The sequence below is a fragment of the Canis aureus genome, chromosome 36, assembly GCF_053574225.1.
Source record: "Canis aureus isolate CA01 chromosome 36, VMU_Caureus_v.1.0, whole genome shotgun sequence".
In the NCBI taxonomy this organism is placed as follows: domain Eukaryota; kingdom Metazoa; phylum Chordata; class Mammalia; order Carnivora; family Canidae; genus Canis; species Canis aureus.
Genome location: NC_135646.1, coordinates 20,127,416 through 20,152,403, shown reverse-complemented (window position 1 = coordinate 20,152,403; position 24,988 = coordinate 20,127,416). Strand labels below are relative to the sequence as shown.

Here is a 24,988-nt window from a genome sequence, read left to right as displayed (position 1 = left end):
ACCCCACAGAATTACCAAGGTCAGATTTAAGCTTTGCTTCTTAGAATTTGTCTTTCCTTAGCTCCTACAAGGAAAATATCAAAGCATTATTGAATACTTAATAAATGCTTATGGAACAGAAATTTATAAATTAGTTAATGGCAGTCCTGGCTCAAACCTAATTCGCCACTGAGTTGGTAAATTGCTATTAAATTAAAAGCAACTCTCTCTATAAAATATAGCTTATGCTTCTGTTATCGATTTATTTTATTACATGTTCTTATGATCTACTGTTTATGCCTGGGAAAAACTGTACTGAGGCAGTATAGCCAAGTGGCTTAAAAAAAGCAGGCTTTGAAATCAGACTCTGAATTCTAATCCTGACGGACACTCCAATAGCTGTATGGGCTGGGGAAATTATTTAACCTCCTGACCTTCAGTTTCCTCATCTATGAAGTGGGAACATGAATAGCAGCCCACCTCACAAGGTGGTTGTGAAGACTCAGTGAAGTGTTACATACAGAGTACTCAGTGTGCTGCCAGGCACTTGTAATTGTTTAATAAACACTAGCTATTATTAGCATTATTATTCTGATACATTTAATGAACAAAGGTACAACAAAAGAGTTTCTGAACAGGTAATCTTTCAAAACTTAATTTTTCATGTACTTATTACTATAAAATTTAGAAACTATGATTCTTTTATTCTAGTTATGATAGATTTTAAATTTAAAAACCAATCTGATTTTTGATAAAAGGAGTAAAAATGTATTTTGAAAACACAAAGAGTATAAGCTCCAGCAAACTTCATTAAGCATTCCTGGTATCCAGTAACTCTTACCTGATCTTACACACCCAGGTACTGTTAGCATTTCAGTTAGTATTTGTTAAGCCATTCTTTTCAATACCTTCAGTCAGAAGAACTCCATGCTTCACTCCAAGGGCTGCCTGAAGAACAGTCTTTCCTCCCCAGCCTGGCAATCTCTCTGGTGTTACAGAATAGGATCCTGCCTGCCACACATGGACCAGGCCTCTTTCTTTGGATCCTTCTGCCTCTGTTGAGCTATAAACATTAAGAAAAATAGCTTGTTCCTGCAATTAAAATTGTATTTTGAGGGTTCTTAACTGATTTCATTAGATCTGTACCTTTTACCAGCACGTGGGTGACTGGATCGATAGTTTATCACCTGTTTTTATACTTTGGTTAGCACACAGGAGCAGAGATAAAACAACTATTTACATAAAAGGCTTGAGGACAATCTAAATTCACAAATTACTTATCTCTATCTAAGAAGCAAACAAAACCTATACTACTTTTTGAAGTTTTAGATTTAATAGCACAGAATTTTAAGATTTTATCTTCTCCATATATTAACTCCTTGTTTATATAATAGAGTTATAACATGTCCCAAGTTGGGACATGTTAAAATTTTAGTTTTGAATGTGTTAAAAAAAGTATTTTATAAGAAGGAATAGAGATCCATATTTTACTTTACACTGAGTAAGTTCTATAATTTTTATTTAAACTTTTAAGAATCAAATTTTTATCAGGAATATAAAATCTTCCATGTTTTACTCATGTTCCAGCCAAAGAATTCTATCCATGTGATGACTCTGGTTCAAAGAACACAAGACACACAACTTCATAATAATGACCACACACACCATAACTGCCTCTCCTTCTAAGAAAAGGGCATGTAAGATATACTAGGTTTCCTGTCTACCAAGTTTCCCTCTGTTGCCACCGATGATACTTTCCTTTCTCTAGAACACTGATGCCAATTTTAATGAGGCACAGAATTTTTTTTTATTTTATTTTATAATACCTATAAATTTCTCTACTTTTTGCTAAATGATATTCCTCTCAATTAAGATTAGGCATAACTATGGTTTTATGAAAGGAAAACCACAAACTTAATCCTGTTTTCTAAGGATAGAAGAGGATTACAATTAATAAGGCTACGTGTGAAGACCTGAAATTATTTGAGAGAAAAAAAATGACTTTGCAATGGTAACACCTTGTGCCTTTTTATAAGCATAAGAAACTAGCAACAAAGCTTATCACTAATCAGATTTAATATCTTTCTCTCTTTGCCAATCAACATAAATGTCACTATCCCTATTAAATAATCATGAACGAGAAAATTAAACTGAAGAGAAGCTACGCATATATGGAATTACTTATTGTGTTTTCCCAGAAGAGTAAGGGAGAAGAAGAAATGGTTTTACCTTCTCTTCTTTGAGTCCATCGGTCAGGGGGAGCACTCCATCACCAAATCATTTCTTCTTTACAAAAGGTATGTAAAGACCTAAATGGCAAAACACAGGTAATCACAAAGAGCAAGGAAAGAATATTGTGCTACTTCATTCCTTAGATTTGGAAGAAAAAAAAAAAAAGGCAGCCCTCTAACAAGTGCACATTCATTGGACAATAAATATGCAGTGAAACTATTTCAACTATTTCACATCCCGCCTGCCAAAGTCGAATATCTAGACTGAGCCTGTCCACTGAGCTTATAAAAATGCCTGCTGACCATCAAATGCAATGTCAAAGGAAGACAAGACTACTTACAATTAAGCTGTACTTTGTCAGGCAACAGATTGTGTTTTTTTATTATAAAGAAGGAAGTTCAATCTGAAAATTCTTTTTGTTAAATACTCATTTCATACATCTTAAGGTCACTGTTTTTTTTTTTTAAAGATTTTATTTATTTATTCATGAGAGACATAGAGGCAGAGACACAGGCAGAGGGAGGAGCAGGCTCCACACAGGGAGCCTGATGTGGAACTCAATCCCTGGATTCCAGGATCACACCCTGAGCTAAAGGCAGATGCTTAACTGCTGAGCCACCCAGGCATCCCTAAGGTTACTTTTAAAATGCTTCTGGAACACAAACACGTAAATACCAATTAAAGCAGAAAAATATTCTAAAATCTCTTCAATAATGTATCCGGTTCAAGTGGTTTTAATTTACATTTTTCGACAATGCACACAAAAAATTACATCATTAAAATTTGAAAGTTTTTGGGATCCCTGGGTGGCGCAGCGGTTTGGCGCCTGCCTTTGGCCCAGGGCGCGATCCTGGAGACTCAGGATCGAATCCCACGTCAGGCTCCCGGTGCATGGAGCCTGCTTCTCCCTCTGCCTGTGTCTCTGCCTCATTCTCTCTCTCTCTCTCTGTGACTATCACAAATAAATAAAAAAAAAATTAAAAAAAAAAAATTTGAAAGTTTTCTATTTATTGGAACCAGCAGTATTTTCCCCAATCAACCTTGATTTGAAACCATAATATGAAAGGCTGAAAGAAAGAAATTTGGGTTTTAAAATATATTTCAAAATCCACCATTTACGGGCATTTGGGTGTCTCAGTGGTTGAGTGTCTGCCTTTGGCTCAGTCAATCCCAGGGTCCTGGGATCGAGTCCCATATCAGGCTCCCCATAGGGAGCCTGCTTTTCCCTCTGCCTATGACTCTGCCTCTCTCTCTGTCTCTCTCATGAATAAATAAAATCTAAAAAAACCAAAACAAAACCCACCATGTAATAATAAAGTGCTACATGAAATTATGGTACAAATATCATAACCCATCAGTTTAGAAACTCAATGTTTAATAAAGAGAAATATAAACAAGCAGACTGAAACACTCAAAGTATTTCAACTACAAATTCATATTTTTAAGTGCACCAAAACTCATGAAAATAAAAAAAGGCAATTAAGTTTTATTTGTGTCGACCATAAAAAATACTCAGGCCAAATTTATGATTTTTCTGCAAAGGATATGACATGGTCACTGTCCTCTGAAAACAGCCCATACCAGCAGGAGTGATGTAAGATCCATCTGTTTACCCCCGGTTCACCTGTGAATTCTTACCGTTTGCCATCTGTGTATCTGGAGGAAATTATACCCTACCTAATGCTTAGCTTAGAAAGAATCTGAATCATTCAAAGTTGGATGAAAGGTACCATGTAAATAAAACATATACATGAATAGATTTCATAAATGCTATTAATGTAATAAAAGATTATTTTTGAATAATAAATATGATTATTAAGTGGTACTATGCCTTGTGTGTGATTAACCTTAGGAAAATGTACAGTTCATGGTATACAGAGAAATTCTGAAGCCAGATCTAATCTGTGTTTATCCACCAGAGATCAAGGAATAACAAACTGTTCCCTTGATTAAAGTTAAACAATACTCAGCAGAAACCAGAGAACTCCTCTGGGAGGGTGTGTAAGTACACAAACACACTTTGCTTCCCGTCACTGTTTCATTGAATGTAAATTGAATTTTATCCTACTGCCTGACAATCAAAAGGGTTCAGAACCCTTTTGGAGAAGGAACAAAGCTGTCAATCACATTTTTTGAATACAGAGTTTTCTTAAAGTAGATTTCATCTTTTGCCATATTTTTCACTACACATTTTTTTTTCAAATCCAAATGGAATTAAAACCATACATACTATTTTTGCAACTTTCTTGTGTTACTTACTATATATGCTAGGCAGAATAATGGTCCCCAAAGATGCCCATGTTCTAATGTCCATAACCTGTGAACAGGTTAGGTTAATGGCAAAGGGGAATTAAAGTTGCTAGTCAACTAACCTTAAGATAGGGAGATTATCCTGGTTATCTGAGTGGTTATCACAAGCATCTTTAAAAGTAGAAGAGTGGGGAGGATCCCTGGGTGGCTCAGGGCTCCCTGCCTTTGGCCCAGGGCGTGATCCTGGAGTCCTGGGATTGAGTCTTGCATCGGGCTCCCTGCATGGAGCCTGCTTCTCCCTCTGCCTGTGTCTCTGCCTCTCTCTATCATGAATAAATTAATTAAAAAAAAAAAAGTAGAAAAGGGGGGATCCCTGGGTGGCTCAGCGGTTTGGCGCCTGCCTTCGGCCCAGGGCGTGATCCTAGAGACCCGGGATCGAGTCCCACGTCGGGCTCCCTGCATGGAGCCTGCTTCTCCCTCTGCCTGTATCTCTGTCTCTCTCTCCCTCTCTCTGTGTATCTCATGAATGAATAAATAAAATCTTTAAAAATATTAAAAAATTAAAAAGTAGAAGAGGAATGCAGGAGTCTCAGATAAAGAGATGTGCTGATGGAAGCGTAGTCAGAGACTGCTTGCTTTGAAGATGGGAAGGTGGGGAGCATAAGCCAAAGAATGTGGATGGCCTCTAGAAGTTGGAAAAGGCAAAGAAACAGATTTTCTCCTAGAGCCTCCAGAAAAGAATGCAACCCTGCGGATACCCTGATTTTAGCCCAGTGAAACTTGTGTCCTACTTTTAACCTAAAGAACTGCAAATCAATAAATTTGTGTTATTTTAAGCCACTAAATTTGTAGCAATTGGTTAAATAGCAATAGAAATCTAATATACTAATTCAGATATCTTTCTGTTTCAGTATTTACAAATCTATCTTATTTTGTTTTAATGGTATTTAATATGGTTGACTTCTTCCCAGAAGACAGGTCTGCCTAAGACTCAAACAGCAATGAAAAAAAGAGAAATGACTGCTAAGGAAACATAACTAAAAAAGAATACTACAGCTAAATGTGGGAAGCTTGTGTTATAGTTTTATCATACTTAAATATAAGTGGCACTTACCAACTCTATTTAACCTAACATTCTTTCTCAATTATGTATCCATAAGAAAAAGTAAACTGAAATTTTTGTTTTTCTAATACTTTTATGATCCTCTAGCAAGGAAATCTTTCAGATTTTCCTTAAGCACTCAAATAGCACTTAAATTTCCTTATGCTATCTCATTGCTTCACATTTTTATATATAAAATTGTCTAATCACGGGGTTTCTTCTGGGGATTTTCTCTCCAGGTGAACTTTAAAATTCTCACTCTACGTTCCTTTGGGAGACAGAATTCCCTAAATTCTGCTGCTTTTCTTCTGTTACAGTAACTTTCCTTCACAGGCCTTTGTCATATTAACTAGCTCTGATAAAGAAACTAAGGAGCAGCCCCCGTGGCTCAGCGGTTTAGCGCAGCCTTCAGCCCAGGGCGTGATCTTGGAGAGCCGGGATCGAGTCCCACATTGGGCTTCCTGCATGGAGCCTGCCTCTCTGCCTGTGTCCCTGCCGCTCTCTCTCGCTCTCTCGCTCTCTCTCTCTGTGTGTGTCTCTCATGAATAAATAAAATATTAAAAAAAAAAAAGGAAAGAAACTGTGTGATGGTGTACAGTCAAAAATGTGGGGTCCTCTTTTGCCATGTATGGCCTTTCCAGGAATCAGACATTTGTAAAATGAACAAAATAGACTCAAGCATCCCCTCCAGCTATTAAGTTCTATGAGTCACAGACAAAGCTAGATTCATTTTAAAGTATGCCATTCTACACTTCAAATTATCTCCTTTATGCTGAAATGTAAAGCAATTAAATTCTCAGATGGCCCTTTAAAACAAAAAGTAAACCTTGGTTCTTAACAATTTGACTCCACTTTTAGATCCCATTAGAAACATACCCTCCTGCTACATTTAATAGAGAGAAGCAGGCTCCATGCAGGGAGCCAGACACGAGACTCGATCCCAGGTCTCCAGGATCACACCCTGGGCTGCAGGCAGCACTAAACCGCGGCGCCACCAGGGCTGCCCATATCCACATCATTTTAAAGATCAAAAAATTCTGAATTCTAAAACATACATTGCCTCAAGGGCTTCAAGGAAGGCACTAGGAACTGGTATTCTACTTTTTTTTTTTTTTTAAGATTTATTTATTTATTTATTTATTTATTTATTTATTTGAGAGAGAGAGCGAGCTTGAGCAGGGAGGACAGAAGGAGAGAGAGATAATCCTGACAGAGACTATCTGATGTGTGCCAAGTCCAACATGGAGCTTAATCCCAGGACCCCAAGATCATAACCTGAGCCGACATCAAGAGTCAGATGCTTAACCCACTAAGTCACCCAGGCACCCCAGGAACTTGTACCCTAAAACAATGATCATTTTTGGTAGGAGTCCCCAACTTTTAACTGTCTTATATACCTCCTTTAGTTTCTTTTATGTACTTTTAACATCAACTTCATTTTGAAGAGTATTCTAGAAAGTTGCATGGCTTATAAGACATTCTGTAGGCGCTTTAACAATGTATTCCAATGATGATAAAATTTACATCTGTCTCAAAAGTCTTATATCTATTTTATGGCAAATATATATACAATGCCCAAATTAATTTTGCAAGGAGTATCCTGCCTGCAAATACTCACCTGTCTCATGTTCTCAGTGGAAGAAGGCAGCCAATTTAATTTCATACAAGGCTGCCAATTTGATAGGAGAGAGAGGTAAATAAATGAGAGAGGTGCATTGTCCTAAAACAGATGTCAGTGAGAAATCCTAGAGGACCTAGAATATAGGAGTATAAAGTTCAGAAAAAATGTCTCAGCTATTAATATGAACTTGGGAAGGCATATGGATAACATGTGAAATCAAGACAATGCATACCACTGCGTGTTTTTTGTTTTTTGTTTTTTTTAAGATTCCTGAGACACACAAAGGGAGAGCCAGAGAAATAGGCAGAGAGAGAAGCAGGTTCCCCACAAGGAGCCTGATGAGGGACTCGGTCCTGTACCCTGGGATCACACCCTAAGCTGAAGGTAGACACTCAACTGCTGAGCCACTCAGGCGTCCCACCACTGGGTGTGTATTAAGAGAAAGGAAAGGAATGGGACCAAGCTGAAAGGGGTTTCTGCACCTAGAGGTTGGTTAGGATGAGGAACAAGCAATAACAACGGAGTGAGAAGTGACCTGAGAAGTGGAAGAAACATAAGTCTATGTGGGCACATAAAAACAAAGCAGCATTTCCAGGAGAAAGGCCTCATCAATTAGGTCAATGCAGCCAGGATCTGATAGGATGGGAGCCGAAAAGTATCCAGTGGGCATGCCAACATATATCAATTCTGAGCGAGGTCAGTTTCAGTGGTGGTCGGGACTGAAAACCAGGTTGGAGTGGGTTGACTACAAATGGGAGGTGAGCACAAGACAATTAAGTTCGTGTAAAGAATTCTTTTGAAAACATTGTCAAAATGACAGAGAATGGAGCAATAACCAAAGAAGAATGTGAAGATAAAGGGTGTGTTTTTTGTATATGCAGGATAGGGTAGATGAGAGATAGCTGAACATGTTTGCATTGACAAAACACCAACCCTGGAGGCAAGGAGACAGAGGGAAGAACGAAAGTCCTGGACAAAGTGAGAGGACGGCATCTGGAACACGTGTTTTGGGACTGATCTTTCACAAGAGGAAGGGTCTACATTTTAATAAGGAGACAGATCTAGATTACAGATACACAGATACAGCTACAGATATAGACAGGGGTGGCAAGAGTAAGAGTCTCACATAATGGCATCTGTGACTAGCACTTCACAGTATACGTGCACTGTGTATTCTAATCTCACTTCTAGCTCCAGTCATTTGTTTATTTTATCTTGCTATATTATACATTTTTGTAAACTGCCTTAAATCCTTTTAGGACAAAGCAGAATAAAAATTTTTTAAAATTTAATGTGGAAAAGAAATGTGCTAGTGGACTATTCTCTCACATGCACAAAGAAAATTAAATCATGTAAGATTCTATTTGTTCGTCTCTAGTAAACTTTATTTTCTGGATTAAGTCCTTTTCTTTTAATGATTTAGTGAAAGATGAATTTGTAATATGTTAAGTACAGTAACTTTCAAATGCTGAAATTTAAAAAACTAACACTACATGTATTTTTTCACCTATTAAGGTGTAGATATGCCAGTCTAAAATTTATATGAAAACCAAAAATATCTTATTCTCTATTATAGCCCAGCTGCTTAACATAGTCCTGATATATAACAGGTACTCAATAAATATCTGTATAGCCTAGGCCAACATAAATAAGTGAATTTCTGTCCTTAAGTTTACACGCTATCATGTTCTGTCTTTCTGACTAGCATGAGAACTCTCTAGAGACAGCACCCTCAAAGCATAGAAAAAGCCAGAAAAGCTGAGCACTTCCAGTCTTATTCTCTGGTCTCACTAGTTTAAAATAGGTATATTGATTAAAACAACTGCAATAATTATAGCTGTAAGAGTAATGATGACTATAAATTAGAATGACAAGACATTAAGATAAAAGGACAATGAAATAGTAAGTTGTATTGCATTTTGTATCCACTGCAAAATTTTAAAATTGCAGGCACTTACTTTCTTTAAAGTTTGTATAGGCTTCATTGTATAAAAATGTGTAACCAGGGGCACCTAGGTAGCTCAGTTGGTTGAGTGGCCGACTCTTGGTTTTGGCTCCTGTCATGACCTCAGGGGCCTCGGATCAAGCCCCCCAGTCAGCTTCCCACTCAGCAAGGAGTCTGTGGATTCTCTCTCTCTCTCAATCTCTCTCTCCCTCTCATACACACACACACACAAGCTCTCTCCCTTTCTCTCTCAAATAAATATCTTCAAAAATTTTTTTAAAGTCATAAATCCGAGCTTATACTATGAACACAGTAAACAATAATTTAAGACACTATGGTATTTTACACATAGTAAATGCTCAATGAATATTTTCTTTTAGAGAGTCAATATATTTATACATGGATCAAGGCAACTTATGACTCAAACACCTGACTTACCAACTAATCAATATACTAACAACTGTTACTTCCTGGATATCCCACCACCAAAGCCTTTACCAACCACTAATGAAGGTTGAGGAACACTCACCTGGCACTATAGCCTTGACAAACCAACCATCAAAGTGACAAAGCCACTTCAAATCCCAACCCTCTCAGCCCTAAGTGCAACACAGAAGGCAATGCCTGATACTACTATGGGAGCTGACTAGCCCCTTAAATACTGACCTAGAGTTCAAGAATTCTGTAAATTAATGCACTGAATAAAGTCATTCAGGAGGCTGGCCTAGAAAAGCACTTATTATTTATAATGTTGTTACTAATGGGATAATGCACTCACTAAGTCATTTTTTTTTTTTCACTAAGTCATTGATTCAAAATATAAACTCCTGGAGGTCAGAAATTATGACTTATTCATTGGTATATTCTTGTAACCATAGTAACCTCTAGGTACAAGCAGGCTACATTTAAGTGAGTAGTCAGTGAAAGATGGCACTTGATCTTAAATTCCAATCCATGGGTTTCCAAATGATGTAGATTTCCAGCATCTGTAATAAAAGTCAGTATTGGACACAAAAGGAAAATGTCTACTTATAACAGAAACTCATAATTTGCTAATGGTATTTCCTAACAATGAAGATGCTTTTATTTCATGTCAGATCATAAATGTTATACAACCCAGGAAAGAATACTCTTTCTACTTAGTCGGTGAAGACAGTTTTTGGTGCCATCAGGGTCACTAACACTGCAGTCTCTTTCTTATGGCCCACTAATTTCACCCCGAAAACTACTACAATTGTGCTCTTCTGATTGTGAAACTCCTCTAAAATGGGTATTATCCACAGGGCGATGGGAGTTAAACATAGTAAAATATATGCCCAGCAATCCCCATTTAGCTCCTTTTTGTATCCGCTGCAAAATTTTTAAAATACATTTTTCCAGATTAGTAAAATCCTCATGAAACATTTTGATGGATGTTATAATACTAGGAATTGAATTTCAAATTCTCAGGTACTGCAACAATTTTTGTCTGTTATAATATGATAATCTCTGATACAAATTGTTCAAAACATTCCTTTAATATTTGCTACTGTTCTCTCATTTAAATGGCCACATTTCTTTTTTAAATAAGGCAATATTACAGAAATACAGTTAGAGTATGTTGGCTTATGTTACCAATCAAAAACAACTAGTGTTTAAGGTCATCACAGGGCCACATAACTAAACAGGGAGTATACATGCTAAAAAATAGTGTTCTAGAGATACAAGTTTCACTTCTTTTGAAAGTGCTAGTAACAAGTATTCTTGATTAGGAATGAAAGATTATTTAACTCATTTAAATACTGTGGTTATATTAAGGATCAGCTGTTAAATTTACTATTTACTATTCAAACCATATAACACAGCTCACCATGTTTACTTATTAATACCTATTTAACAGAGAATTAGATTTTCTTTGAGCAATAACTAGGACACCTGCAGTCACAGTATAAATTCAGTTTTACCACACTGTAATAAAATGTAACCAAGCCAAACTTTAAAAAGTGTTAATGACCACATGGCATCTGTGGTAATTCTGTATCTGAGTCACTCCATCCAAATCCCTTCTAGGACTCTATGATATACTCTGTTCCCCTATCCTTTGAGGTCATGTTTGCATTCCCCAAGGGTCTCTAGAATTTTAATTCCTCTGCAGACTTTCAAGGAGTATTCCTCAGTTAAGAAAGCATTTTCCCAGGTGCACGACTCAAACAGTAAAGTAAAACTGACTAAATAATTCGTCTGTCTCCTCTCCTTAGAAAAGCTTTACATTGTGGAGCTGCACTGGTACATTCTTTTCCTATTGCAGAAAGAAAAGAATTATTTTCCCAGAGCCAACTACTTTAAGACTAGAAAGTAAAATAAAGCACACTGGAAGAGAGCCCTAATTATAAATAAAAATTTTATTTTTAAATTTGTTGTTTAATTATATAAAAGTTAAATTAGAATGGAATCAAAATTTAAAAATTTCAAGTGTTAGTTTCACAAACTATCTTAATTACACAGAAATCTGTAAAAGTAAATAATGAACAAATCCATGTACCTACCCGTTAAGTTTTAACATGTTAACAAATTTGCTTCAGCTGTTTTTATTTTATTTTTATTTATTTATTTATTTTTTTATGATAGTCACACAGAGAGAGAGAGGCAGAGACACAGGCAGAGGGAGAAGCAGGCTCCATGCACCGGGAGCCCGACGTGGGATTCGATCCCAGGTCTCCGGGATCGCACCCTGGGTCAAAGGCAGGCGCCAAACCGCTGCGCCACACAGGGATCCTGCTTCAGCTGTTTTTAAAATGGAAAGTTACACATATTTCTGAAAAAGCTCCATCCAAACCTATCTCCCAGAGTTAGCCACTATTTATAAAGTTAATGTGTTTCATTTCCATAAAAGTTCTTATATTTTTATGTATTTTCATTAGATACATATGTACCCATAAGCAATATAAGCTATATTCTTTTAAAACTACATAAATGCGGACACCTGGGTGGCTGAGTATTTGAGCGTCTGCCTGCCACTCAGGATGTGATCCTGGGGTCCTGGGATCGAGTCCTGCGATCGAGTCCTGCATCAGGCTCCCTTCGAGGAGCCTGCTTCTCCCTCTGCCTGTGTCTCTGCCTCTCTGTATCTCTCATGAATAAATAAGTGAAATCTTTAAATAAATAAATAAAACTACATAAATGCATCATATCATAGACATTCTTTGGCAACTTGCTTCTTCACTCAATATTATGCTCTTGAGATGTATCCACATTGATAAGTATAGATCTAGTTCCTATTTTCACTAGGGGATAGTATTTCATTGCATGAATAAACCATAGTTTATCCATTTCCCTACTAAAGTACAGCTGGATTCTTCTACTTTATTGCTATTTTAAGAGTTGCTATAATCATCTTTGTTGCATATTTGCTTGAGCAATTGCCCTTAGTTAAGAATTCAGCTCAACAAAAATTTAGGTTGCAGAATAACCCTGTAATCAAAGTTATCCATCTAGATGCCATTATTGGGTCTAACCACCACCTTCCTAATAGGGAGATCATGTGAAATAAAGAACAAAAGAAAAAACAAGTGTGTGTATATATATATATAAAAACAGTAATGAGGACTATAAAGAACAAAATTCATTTTTTTATACAGTAATTTTTATTTAATAAATTTTATTTAAATTATATGTAAAAGGAAACCAGGAGTTGATTAATTTGTGAAATCAACGAGACTAAAGCTGATCTCTGTGAGCATAATTCACTGGTGGCCAAGTGAAACTCTACAAAACAGCCCCAGCCTTTTCCTCATAGGAGTTGAGAGAACTGTACATTTTTTATTCAAAAAAGAAGTCTCTATTAAAGAGCAATTCTATGAGAGCCCAAACAAGTTCTCATTATTTCACTGATTTAAATATTTTTGCCTACTCATGTGGATCAATTAGTTCAGCTACTTTACCAATTTCTCAGCTAATTTACCAATTGTGCGATGCAGCAGCAAACATCAAGACATAATGTAAAGACAGTACCATGACATTTATAGAAGAAAATAAATGTAAGACTCAAAGAACCATGTCAAAGTCTGTTAAAATTTGTGGTTACTGTGCATTTTCTTAAGGACTGATAACCTACAAAACCTACTATTTATTACTGATGACCGAATTATCTAATTATCAACAGAGAAGAGTGACAAGAAAAAAAAACTGGGTTTAAAAAAAAAAAAAAAAAGGCAGGAACGTCTGCCTTGGGCTCAGGGCACGATTCTGCGGTCAGGGATTGAATCCCAGATTCCACTCCTTTCAGGGAGCCTGCTTCTCCCTCTGCCTGTGTCTCTGCTTCTGTGTGCGTGTCTCTCATGAATAAATAAATTTTTTTTAAAAAGCACTGCAAGTAAAATCTCTAATACAGTTGGAGTATGTGCTAGGTTTAATTCTACAAAGTTATGAAAAGGCTAAATCATCTAGAAGTAAAATCCTCACAGCACTCTGAGTCTGAGAAAGGGGCTCAACCTCATACTACATAAAAGCAGGCCTTCTTTTACACCATCTCAAAAATCACCAGTCTTCACCTTCCTTCGTAGTTTTTTAACTCATACCTTACCTAGTGTCATATTAATACAAAATCATGAAAAGTTTTTTTTACAAGTCAATCATATTCTTTGGAAATACCTTTAAAATGGACCCAGCAGTACTGCATTAAACCCATGTTTTTCATAAAAAGGTAGAAGATTAATAGTCCTTTTTCCATCTAATCACACAAAACTGAAATCCGTTCTCAGTGAAGTTCTTAACACACTCTGTATCTTTAACAGTCAAAATGCCCAAAGTTAAGTGTCTCAAAAGACAACCTAAACTCTGAGGGCTGAAATCTGAACAGAAGAGCTATTCCAGTTCACATTGCTTCACTATACTTAAAAAAATAAGAGGCTTACCTGATGCAACTCAAACCGCCCCCAAAATGACCCATTTGGTACTTTATTTTCTGGATCGTTATCTTTTCAAATAATAATATTGTGAAACAGCTTTGAATCTTTTTGCTATAACTATGAACCCTAAATATGCCAATACTACCCATACTTAATAAACTAAGCAATAAATTTAAACTCGGTATAGATTCTAAAAGCATCTCTTCCACATTAAAATACCCCTTTATTGAATACCAAAGTTACTACGAACCAACCGAGAAACTATTTTCCGTAAGTATTAAGTCAATGTATCAAAAAACTATCTGGATACTATCCCTTGAATTTAAAAAGTGCATTATAGTTCTTTTCTAAAAAATATTCAGTTCTCTTTCCCATTTAGAAAACAGGGAGTCAGTGTGGGACATGAGACAGGAGAAGAAGAAATAATCATAAAAATAGGTAACATGTACTGAATGAATATCTACCACCGCCAGGCACGGCAATAAATAGATGAACCATTCAATGTAAAGGTGCTGTTATCAGGAAAGTACTTCAATCTTGAGTCTAGAAATCAGAAAATAATTTAGAGAAGTTAAGCAACTTTCTCCAAGTCAAAGAATAAGTAGATGTGATGTAAGGTCTGTCCAAATCCGAAGCCTAAGCTTATGTTCTTAAAATTAAAATACGGCAGTATACTACAAAAGCAAATTTTTATTTTTTTTTATTTTTTTAAGGATTTTATTTATTCATGAGAAACAGAGACAGAGAGAGAGAGAGAGAGGCAGAGACACAGGCAGAGGGAGAAGCAGGCTCCACGCAGGGAGCCCGACGGGGGACTCGATCCCGGGTCTCCAGGGTCACGCCCCGGGTCCAAGGCGCGCTCAACCGCTGAGCCACCCGGGCTGCCCCCAAAGCAAATTTTTCACTGCTTTAAATTCTTTAGGTGCTCAAGAACTCAAAGGTCCAGTGGTCACTCCGAATCATTCATAGTCATGTATGAACTAGGGAGAAAAGCTGGACCCATAACCTCGGTGACTTGATACCTGTCCGGAATGAACACACGTCCCACAATCTTACTCTTTAGAGCCTTTCAAAGAACATCTGCAGCCACCAACAAGCCCAAAGGCAAGAGACTAAAAGCTGTGTGTCTGCGCTTAACAGTTCTTTCCTCCTCCGTCCTGGATGCGCCGCTCCGGCCGGGTGCTTTCCTGTGCCCTCGCCGCCCGAGCCCCGAGCCCCGAGCCCCGAGCCCCGAGCAGGAGTGCGCGGCGCTGGCGCCGACCTGTGGGTGCTCGTCCCCAGAGCGGCCCCAGTTACCCCACGGACCAGCCAACCCCGGGGGGCAGGACCACTTCCTAATGACCGAGCTCTGCTCCTCTCCCGCCTTCGCTCCTCATCAAGAACTTCTCCCCTCCCAATGGCTCACCTGGCACGCCAGAGGACTTGGTTAAACTACGAACTCTCGGTATCGAGGTCCTTTTCTCCTTCTGCGACCGCCCTTTCAAGCCACCGAAACCCCCAGGCCAGGCCCCCCCCGCCCCCGCGGTCCGCATGCTGGGGCACTCACCGAGGCTCAGGGCCAGGGGCTCCGGGTCGTGCGCGGGGCGCCCCGGGGGGGCCCCTCAATACCTCCTCGGGAGCGCGGGGAGCAAAGGCAGCGAGGGGGGAGGCGGGGGGGGGCGCCCAACAATTTCCCGCCGCGGAGCCCGTGCAGCAGCGCCCCGGCTGGGGCCGGAGCAGAGGGGCCGAGTGGAGAGCCGGCGCGGGACAGGGGGCCGCGTCGGTGCCCGTGGGCGGGCAGGCGCCGTCCGTCCGTCCGTCGGTCTGTCGGTCGGACGCAGGCTTTTTGGAAGACGCGGGCGCCGTCTCCGCGGGTCCCCAGGCGCGCTCCCGGGCCTCGGCCCGCGCCTCCGCCCCTCCCTCCGCCCCCGGCCTCCCGCACACCGAAGAGCCCGGCGGGCCAGCCCTGCGAGGCCGAGGGCCGCCCAGAGACGCGCCCGCGCTCACCTGACGCTCCACCGGCAGCACCGCGGTCTGCACCCGGCGCGAGCGCCTCAGCCCAGCGGGTCCCCGAGATCAGCTGATTCACGGGGGGCGGGGCCTCGGGCGGCGGGGCGGCGAGCTCGCGTGAGGGCGGGCGGGGATACCCCGAGTAGGCGGGGCCACATGCCGACGGCGTCTGATAGCGATCAAAATTATCCGGGAGGCCTCCGGCGCTGCGGGCTCGGTCCTCCGCGGTGCTGCCCCTCCCTCAGGACGGGGCGGAGCCACCAGCCCTAAAACGCGCTTGGGCGGTGACGTAACACGGAGTCGCCGGGGCCTAACTACCCGAGAGCTTCCATGGTAACGGGTGGCGATGAAAGTAATTGCGAGCTGCAGGCGTTCTGCTGCCACCCCAGACTGCGGAAGTCAGAAGGATAAGTTCGCTACCCATTCGGGGAAAAGGCTAAATGGTCTGCAAACTGCGTCTGTGGAGTCTACGCTACCGGTAGTCGCTTCTGCCCCCCGCGAATGACGTCATCGCCGAGCGGCGCCCGTGGGTCCTAGTGCCCCCACTGTTTTGACTTGGTTGCAACCCCAAAAGGTGGGATGTGGTTGGAGGAAATGCATCGGTACCTCTTGAGATTCCCCATAGGGTTGCCCAGCGTACAATCTGCGTAAAACTAGTTTACGTGTTCGGCGCGCAGTTTCGCGACAGTCTGCTGGGCGCAGCCACAGCCCCTCCTCGACCGGGCTCGCAGCCGGAGAGTCCTCCCGGGAGGATTTTCCGGAGCCGCCTCCCTCGGCGCAGGGTGGGTGCGAGCTCCGTGCTGGTAGGAACCGGGCCATCCCTGGGCCTCTATTCAGGCCACGAGAGACAGAGATGCAGGCAAGGTGTGAAGTTCCTGTGCACAAATGGGTGTATCCCGTTCACCCTGAGCCCCATCGCTTCCTTGATTCTCCACCCACCTGCAAATGCAAAATCGTTGGGTCCGCAACAATTCAGCCAACTTTGTCCACTCTTGCACCAGTGCTTCGGACGACGGAACCTCGAGAATTGGCAGCAACGCAAACCACAGGTGCAAAGGACTTGCAGGCGGCCAGGCAATCTTGCTAAGCCTGCAAACAGCCCTTTAATACACAACTACTGGGAATTCCTACTTTTCCCATCGCCTGTTATTCACAACCTACACACATTGGTAACTGAACTCTACCTACCCACCCCACCCTCCCTTGGTAGACAGGCTTTTGTTTGTTTTTTTAAACATTTTATTTATTAGTGAGAGACACAGAGAGAGGCAGAGGGAGAAGCAGGCTCCGTGCAGGGAGCGCGAGAGCCCGACGTGGGACCCGATCCCGAGTCTCCAGGGTCACGCTCTGGGCCAAAGGCAGGCGCTGAACCCCTGAGCCACCCGGCCTGCCCAGTAGACAGTTTTTAAAATAAAAATTTTAAAACTGCCTCCTACTTTTCTGGGGAAAGCGCTACCACTTGGGATACATTTCCCTGACTCCCACCAGCCACTCTTACAAAAGCTACCCGCCCTAGCCTTCCTTTCCTTCTCCCTCTTTCTCTTTAGAAGAGCTGTTCTGCGCTCTCAAAATTTATCCCTCCACCTGAATTCAGGATCCCTTCCAATCCCCTAGGGGATTTGCTCCATTACTTATCCCTTCCCTTTTGTTTATTTTCAATCTTTGCTTTTATTACTCCTACTCCTCGGGATATAAGCCTGTTCCTGCCTTTTGCCTCTTTAATGTCTTTTTCTTCTGTTCTTTTAGTTTGCAGCCTAATTTTTTAAGATTTTATTTATTTATTCATGAAAGACACATACAGAGAGAGGCAGAGACACAGGCAGAGGGAGAAACAGGCTCCATGCAGGGAGCCCGGCATAGGACTTGGTCCTGGGACTCCGGGGTCATGACCTGAGCTGAAGGCAGATGGTCAACCCCTGAGCCACCCAGGCATCCCTCTCCCTCTACTTTCTGACCTCCCAATCTTTCTCATCTCAATCTGCAACCTCTTTTTCAGGTCTAATGAAACTAGTAGTCACCTAATTTTGGAACCTAGTGAGATAGACTGAGAATGGAATGAACCATTCTGTGCAACTAGAAAGAAAGAATAAATGTATTGATATGGAATGCTCTAGAAGTTAGTTCTTAAAAGAAAAACAAAGGTAAATGCTGAGTCATGTTTATTATATTCTACCAATTGTATGTTACAATGTGTGTTTGAGAGAGAGAAATATATATCCTTGTCTTTGTGTTTACATATGTGAGCTCTGAAAGGATATGTTAAAAGGTGACTGACCCTGGGGAAGAGAATTAGGAACCGTGGGAGGAAAACTCACTTTTCACTCTATGGCATATTGCGTTGTTTAAACTTATAACTTGGGCAGCCCGGGTGGCTCAGCGGTTTAGCGCCTGCCTTCAGCCCAGGGCATGATCCTGCAGGCCCGGGATCGAGTCCCATGTCAGGCTCCCTGCATGGAGCCTGCTTCTCCCTCTGCCTGTATCTCTGCCTCTTTCTCTCTCTGTGTATCTCTCATGAATAAATAAATAAAATCTTTAAAAAAATAAACATAACTTTATAAATCTGGTTTTAATATACTTTTTTACTTATTTAAAAAACTTTTAAATGTGAAAAAACTTATTTTCAGTCTTCCTTTCCCATGTTTCCTCCTTGACTTATGGGACACACTCCTTCTGGGTTTTCCCCCTATTCCTTCAGACCTTTCCTTTGCCTTTTCAGACTCTTTGTTTAACCTGCCCCTTAAATTCTTGGACTGAATAAGTATTTATTGCATGCTTATTATTTGCCAAACACTTTTCTAGGCACTAGACAAACATGATAATGAACAAAACAGACAAGGGTCTCTGCTCTAATGAAACATGCACTCTGGTAGTGTGAAGATAGTCTCCAGAGGTGGCAGCCATCAATTCTTCCCTCCATGTATACAAATGCCACTCTTGACATCAAGACATGGAGTCTATTTCCTCTTCATCTGAGTATGAGCTAGGTTTGTGATTTTTTTTTTTTTTAACTAAAAGATTGTGGCAGAAATGAAGTTCTGGGGCTGCTGAATCAAGGCCTTAAAAAGATCTGGAGGTTTCCACATCCCCTCTAAGAAGCCAGCTGCCATGCTCTAAAGAAGCTTCAAATATACTACAGGTTGATAAAAGACAACATGAAGAGTTAGGCCACATGGAAGATCATTAAGTGCCAAAACATAAGCAGAGCCTTCTGGGACCTTCCAGGCCAATCCAGTTACTGGCTGAATGCAGTTGAGTGATACCAGCCAGTGCTAAGAGGAACAGAAAACAGCCTAGGCAAGCCCTGTCTGAATTCCTGACCCAAATTCCCCCCAAATAATAAATTGTTGCTTTTAACCACTAAGTTTTGGGGTGATTGGTTATGCAGCAATGCCTGAAACAAGTGGGAAGAGTGAGAGCTAAAAAACAATATTGTGGTGACTGACTGGGCTATAAAGAGGCAAAAAATGGAAACAGTCAATAAAACTAAAAGGCATCCTATGGAATGTGAGAAGGTATTTGTAAATATCAGATAAAGGGCTAGTATCCAAAATATAAAGAGCTATCAGACTCGACACTCAAAACACTAAAAATCCAGTCAAGTAATGGGCAGAAGACATGAACAGACATTTATCCAAAGAAGACAGACAAATGGCCCCAGACACATGAAAAAATGCTCAACATCACTCATCATCAGGGAAATACAAATCAAAACCACAGTGAAATACTACCTCACACCACTTAGAATAGCTAAAATTAACAACTCAGGGAACAAAAGATGTTGGCAAGGATGCAGAGAACAGGGAATCCTCTTGCACTGTTGATGGGAATGCAAGCTGGTGCAGCCACTCTGGAAAACAGTATGGAGTTTCCTCAAAAAGTTAAAAATAATGAGCCCTGGGTGTTATTCTATATGATGGCAAATTGCACACCAATAAAAAATAAATTTATAAAAAAAAGTTAAAATAGAACTATTTTATGACCCAGTAATTACACTACTAGGTATTTATCCAAAGGACACAAAGTAGTGATTTGAAGGGACACATGCACTCCAATGTTTGTAGCAGCAGTGTCTATAAATAGCCAAATTATGGAAAGAGCCCAGATGTCCATCAACAGATGAATGGATAAAGAAGATGTGGGATGTGTGTGGTATGTGTGTGTGTGTGTGTGTGTGTAAAATATTACTCAGCCATCAAAAAGAATGAACAATGTGGGTAGAACTAGAGAGTATTGTGCTTAGGGAAATAAGTCAGAGAAAGACAAATATGCGTAAGTGCATATTAATGTTGTAGCTGTTGTTTTCACAAACAAGAAAGAAAGGTAAGAGAATAGACAGGTATTTCACACAGAAGAGTGTGATTTTATATAAAGTAAGCAGGAAAACTCTCTCTTCTAAAGGGACTTATCTGAACAGATCTGTAAGGAAGTGAGGGTGAGCTTGTAGATACCTGGCCCTTCAGGCAAAAGGAACAAGTCACTTGCAAAGGCTGGCCCTTCAGGCAAAAGGAACAAGTCACTTGCAAAGGCTAGGAGGGCAGTGTGGCTGGAGCTGAAAGAGTTTGAAAAAAACTGAATGAGGCTAGAACTGAATGAAAAAAGGTTGAAAGGTAATAGATAAGATAAGGTAGATAATTATTTGATAGTAGGGACAGATCCTTTGGGTCATGGACGGGACTTTGGGCTTATCTGAGTGATATGGGCAATCACTACAGAGCCATCTGCGGCCATTGTTGTAAGCTGGCTTATGGTTTTTTGTGTGTTTTTAAGATGTTATTTATTTAGGGGCACCTTTGGGTCATGTCGTGATTCCGGGGTCCAGGGATCCAGTTCCGCATCGGGCTCCCTGCATGGAGCCTGCTTCTCTCTCTCTGCCTATGTCTCTGCCTCTCTCTCTCTGTGTCTCTCATGAATAAATAAATAAAATATTTTAAGAGAGAGAGAGCCAGCGAGCACAAACAGGAGGAAGGGAAGGCAGAGGGAGAGAGAGAAGCAGTCTCCCTGCTGACCAAGGAGCTCAATGCAGGGCTCTATCCAAGCAGAAAGCAGGAGCTTAAACTGAGCCACCCAGGTGCCCCTGGCTTCTGTTTTAAAGAGACAACTCTTTGGCTCTGTACAGAGTAAAGAGCTTAGGTAGAAGCAGAGATCAGAAAGAGGCCATTACAATAGTGAGGCAAACAAATGACGGCTTGGCCTGGAGTGGCAATGGAGAAGGCAAAAGGAGTTAGATTCCTATTGTGTGGTATCAAGTATTCATATTTGAGCATGTTATAGTTTATATGGCTATTAGGCAACTGAGTGGAGATGTCAAGTAGGCAGTTGTCTATAGGAGTCTTGTGTTAAGTAGAAAGGTCAGGGCTTTGAAACTTGCTGATGGAAAAGTGAAGTAGTCTGAGGCCTGAGCCCTGGGACACTCCTCTATTTAGAGATTGAAAAGATAGGAAGGATCTAGTTCCGAATCCTGCTGGGTTCTCTGAGTGGGAGTAATACTTGTGTTTGAAAAACAGAAAGAAGGCAAAACTATCTAGCAGAGTGTGTGAGAGGGAAGAATGGTAGCAAATGAGGTTGTAGTGATTATGTAGGAGCTGGGAGGCCTAGATATCAGTTTCGTTTTTACTCCAAATGCAGGGGAAATCATCAAGTTTTAAGTGGAGGAGTCATTTGAAAGTTCATTCTATGTAGTGCTTTATGTGTACGTTGCTTCATTACACTGACTATTAAAAAGAAATTTACTCAAAGGTTGAGTGAGACTTAGTAATATTAATATTTTTGCTTAAGTTCATTCTAACTGAATATATTACAGGAGAGTAAGAATAGAAGCAGGGAGACCAAACATTGAGTATTGTATTGTATTGAGTCAGAGGAGGGATGATGATGCCTTGGACTAGGGTTATTGTAGCATGAATTGAGAATTACGTAGATTTGGAGCAGTGTGAAGAAGAGGCGAGAACGACCCCCGGACCGGCCAAGGCCCGCGTGCCGCCGCATCCCCGCGTCCAGCGCTTACGTCCCGCCGCCCTCGCCACCATGCCCAAGAGAAAGGCTGAAGGGGATGCTAAAGGAGATAAAGCCAAGGTGAAGGATGAGCCACAGAGAAGATCTGCAAGGTTATCTGCTAAACCTGCTCCTCCGAAGCCAGAGCCCAAGCCCAAAAATGCCCCTGCAAAGAAGGGAGAGAAGGTACCCAAAGGGAAAAAGGGGAAAGCTGATGCTGGCAAGGATGGAAATAACCCTGCAGAAAATGGAGATGCCAAAACAGACCAGGCACAGAAAGCCGAAGGTGCTGGAGATGCCAAGTGAAGTGTGTGCATTTTTGATAACTGTGTACTTCTGGTGACTGTACAGTTTGAAATACTATTTTTTATCAAGTTTTATAAAAATGCAGAATTTTGTTTTACTTTTTTTCTTAAGCTATGTTGTTAGCACACGGAACACTTCATTGTTGTTTTGGGGGGAAGGGCATATGTCACTAATAGAATATCTCCGAAGCTAGATTGATAACAAGAGGGAAAAACACCTTCCCCTTCTAGTTTTGAGAAACTTCCTCTTGGCTCCCAGGAGGAAGGATTCCTTGATGTTGACACACATGAGCCACCTTGGTGGTGTGGAAAAACTAAAATTCATTTTTTTATGTCCTCCTCTCCCTCTCTGCCTTCAACATAGACGACTCCCTTAAACCCAGAGACCTGTTGGAACCTGATCCCATGAAATGGTTCCCAGTATGTCAGGCAATCTGGACTTTACGGTGTCACCACTGAGATGGCGTCCCTCAAAAGAGTTCCTTTTTTTAGCTTGTGGATCTTCAGATTGATAATTCTGCCATTTTCATTTCATTCCCTGAAAGTCAGGGTCCGCTTGTGAAAAGTTGTTAAACAACATGCTAAATGTGAACTGTCAACCCTCACTCTAAACTTTCCCTGTTCAGAGCATCACATGAAGACTTCATTGGGTTTTATAGTGGCTTTCTGATTTTGGTAGTCCATTGAAGAAGGGAGTTTGAAAGTTTTTGTATACTGTTAACGATCATCTGCCCATGTCCTGCCTGAAATACCATGATTGTTTATGAAAAGTATCTTTAATAAAGCTGGATACAGTTTGGCTTGGAAAAAAAAAAAGAGAATTACGTAGATTTGAAATATCCTCTGGAAGCACAATTGACATAATTTAATGATGGATTAGACATGATATTTGATTCATATGCTGTCTGGGTTCTTTCTTGAACAACGGATTCATGGTTATTCCATTTTCTGAACTGGAGAAGACTAAGAACCAGCTTGGCATGGTTCAGGGGTCTGTTTTTGGCATATGACTTGGGGATATCTTTTTGGCATCCAAGTGGAAATGTCAAATTGGCAGTTGGTGTCTAGGGAGAAATCGGGGCTGGAGATAGAGATTTGAGAGTCATTTGCACACAGGAGCCATTCAGAGCTAAAAGGATTAGATGAAATAATCTGGGAGGAAAGTGGAGATAAGAAAGTGGAGATAAAGACTGAGCCTGGGGTTGCCCAAACTTGGAAGTTGAGCAGAGGAGGAGGCAGGAAAGACAATTGCAGAGTAGTCCCCACAGAAGTAGGAAAAAACCTAGAGAAGGGCCCACTTCACAGAAATCAAAGAGGCTTTCAAGAAGAGTGGCATGATAAATGGTGTTGAATGTTGTTAAACAGCAGAGATTAGGTCTAATGAGCCTTTGGTTTTGATAAGATGGAATCTCTGGAGACTTGGCAAGAACAGATTCAATGGAGTCACAGAAGCTTTACTGGAGGTGAGTTAAAGAGAGAATAAGAGGTAAAGAAGTAGAGACAGCCCCAAGAAGTTTTGCTGTGAAGTGGAATAAAAACTTTGGGCAGTAGCTGGAGGGGGGTGTGAAGTTAAGGTATAGAGTAGATACCCAAAGCCCACGCATTAAAAAACCCCAAATGGTTGATATGGCAAACCTAGATTTCCTATTGCAGAAAATGTGACCTTGCGGGTCACCTGGGTAGCTCAGTGGTTGAGCGTCTGCCTTTGCCTCAGGTCGTGATCCTGGAGTCCAGGGATCAAGTCCCACATCAGGCTCCCCACAGCGAGCCTGCTTCTCCCTCTGCCTATGTCTCTGCCTCTGTGTGTCTCTCATGAATAAATAAATAAAATCTTTTTAAAAAAGAAAATGTGACCTTGCAAAGAAAAAAAGATATTTAGATATGTCTTTCTATAGCTTGTCATAGACTTAATACTGTCAGCACACAATCTGAGTTGAATCTGTAAACTCTTTTAGCATGGCATGTATTATACTAATTTGCAAAACTGTATGTCTCTCTTGTTAGAGTCTAAGCTCCCGATGTTTTTCTCATTTGTAAATTCCCTAGAGAATAGCACAGCATCTTGCACTTCAGTAATTGTTTAATAGAATTATTTATTGAGATCTAGCAATTTAACAATTTGTTGGGGGCACACAGATGGCTCAGTAGGTTAGTGCATCTGACTCTTGATTTCAGCTCAGGTCCTGATCTCAGGGTTGTGAGATAAGGCTCCACATTGGGCATGGAGCCTGCTTAAGATTCTCTCTAAATAAAACCTTTTAAAAAGCGGGGCGGGGGGGGATGGTGGTGGCGGGGGGCAGCCCAGATGGCTCAGCGGTTTAGTACCACCTTCAGCCCAGGGCCTGATCCTGGAGACCCAGGATTGAGTCCTGCATCGGGCTCCCAGCATGGAGCCTGGTTCTCCCTCTGCCTGTGTCTCTGCCTCTCTCTCTCTCTCTCTGTCTCTCATGAATAAATAAATAAAATCTTAAAAAAAAAATTCTCTCTCATCCTGCCCCTCCTGCACTTGTGCTCTCTTACTGTCTCGAGCTCTCTCTCTCTCTCTTGCAAAACAAGCAAGCAAACAAACAAAAAATTTGTTGAAATGCAGTTCATTTGATATAGACATGAATACTTGCCCCTTCTGCCAGCTACCCTGACTGACATTGGTTCTAGTTCTTATCCTCTGATTGGCCACCGGGAGGAACT

The 24,988-nt window shown here is 41.0% G+C and overlaps 1 protein-coding gene, 1 long non-coding RNA gene and 1 pseudogene across 5 annotated transcripts in view; 2 read left to right on the top strand and 1 right to left on the bottom strand.

Moving 5' to 3' along the window:
- ALS2 (alsin Rho guanine nucleotide exchange factor ALS2) overlaps positions 1–16,154 on the bottom strand; it is a 70,787-nt gene extending 54,633 nt beyond the window's left edge. For 2 of the 4 annotated variants that reach the window (XM_077885374.1, XM_077885376.1), the window contains exons 1-3: positions 16,002–16,152; positions 2,209–2,288; positions 888–1,042 (exon numbers count right to left, since the gene is read on the bottom strand). In XM_077885374.1, the coding sequence (XP_077741500.1) occupies positions 888–1,042; positions 2,209–2,228 (175 nt within the window). In that variant the 5' untranslated portion in view covers positions 2,229–2,288; positions 16,002–16,152. Of the gene's footprint in view, positions 1–887; positions 1,043–2,208; positions 2,289–15,561; positions 15,709–16,001 lie in introns of those variants that run through there. The other 2 variants (XR_013373121.1, XM_077885375.1) reach the window with 2 other exon arrangements.
- On the top strand, positions 16,148–19,365 carry LOC144306092 (uncharacterized). Its single transcript, XR_013373122.1, has 2 exons — positions 16,148–17,173; positions 18,804–19,365. It is a non-coding gene; the product is annotated as an uncharacterized LOC144306092 (long non-coding RNA).
- A 2,567-nt stretch (positions 19,366–21,932) lies between these two features.
- Positions 21,933–23,050, top strand: LOC144306208 (non-histone chromosomal protein HMG-17 pseudogene; annotated as a pseudogene).
- The last annotated feature ends 1,938 nt before the right edge of the window (positions 23,051–24,988 follow it).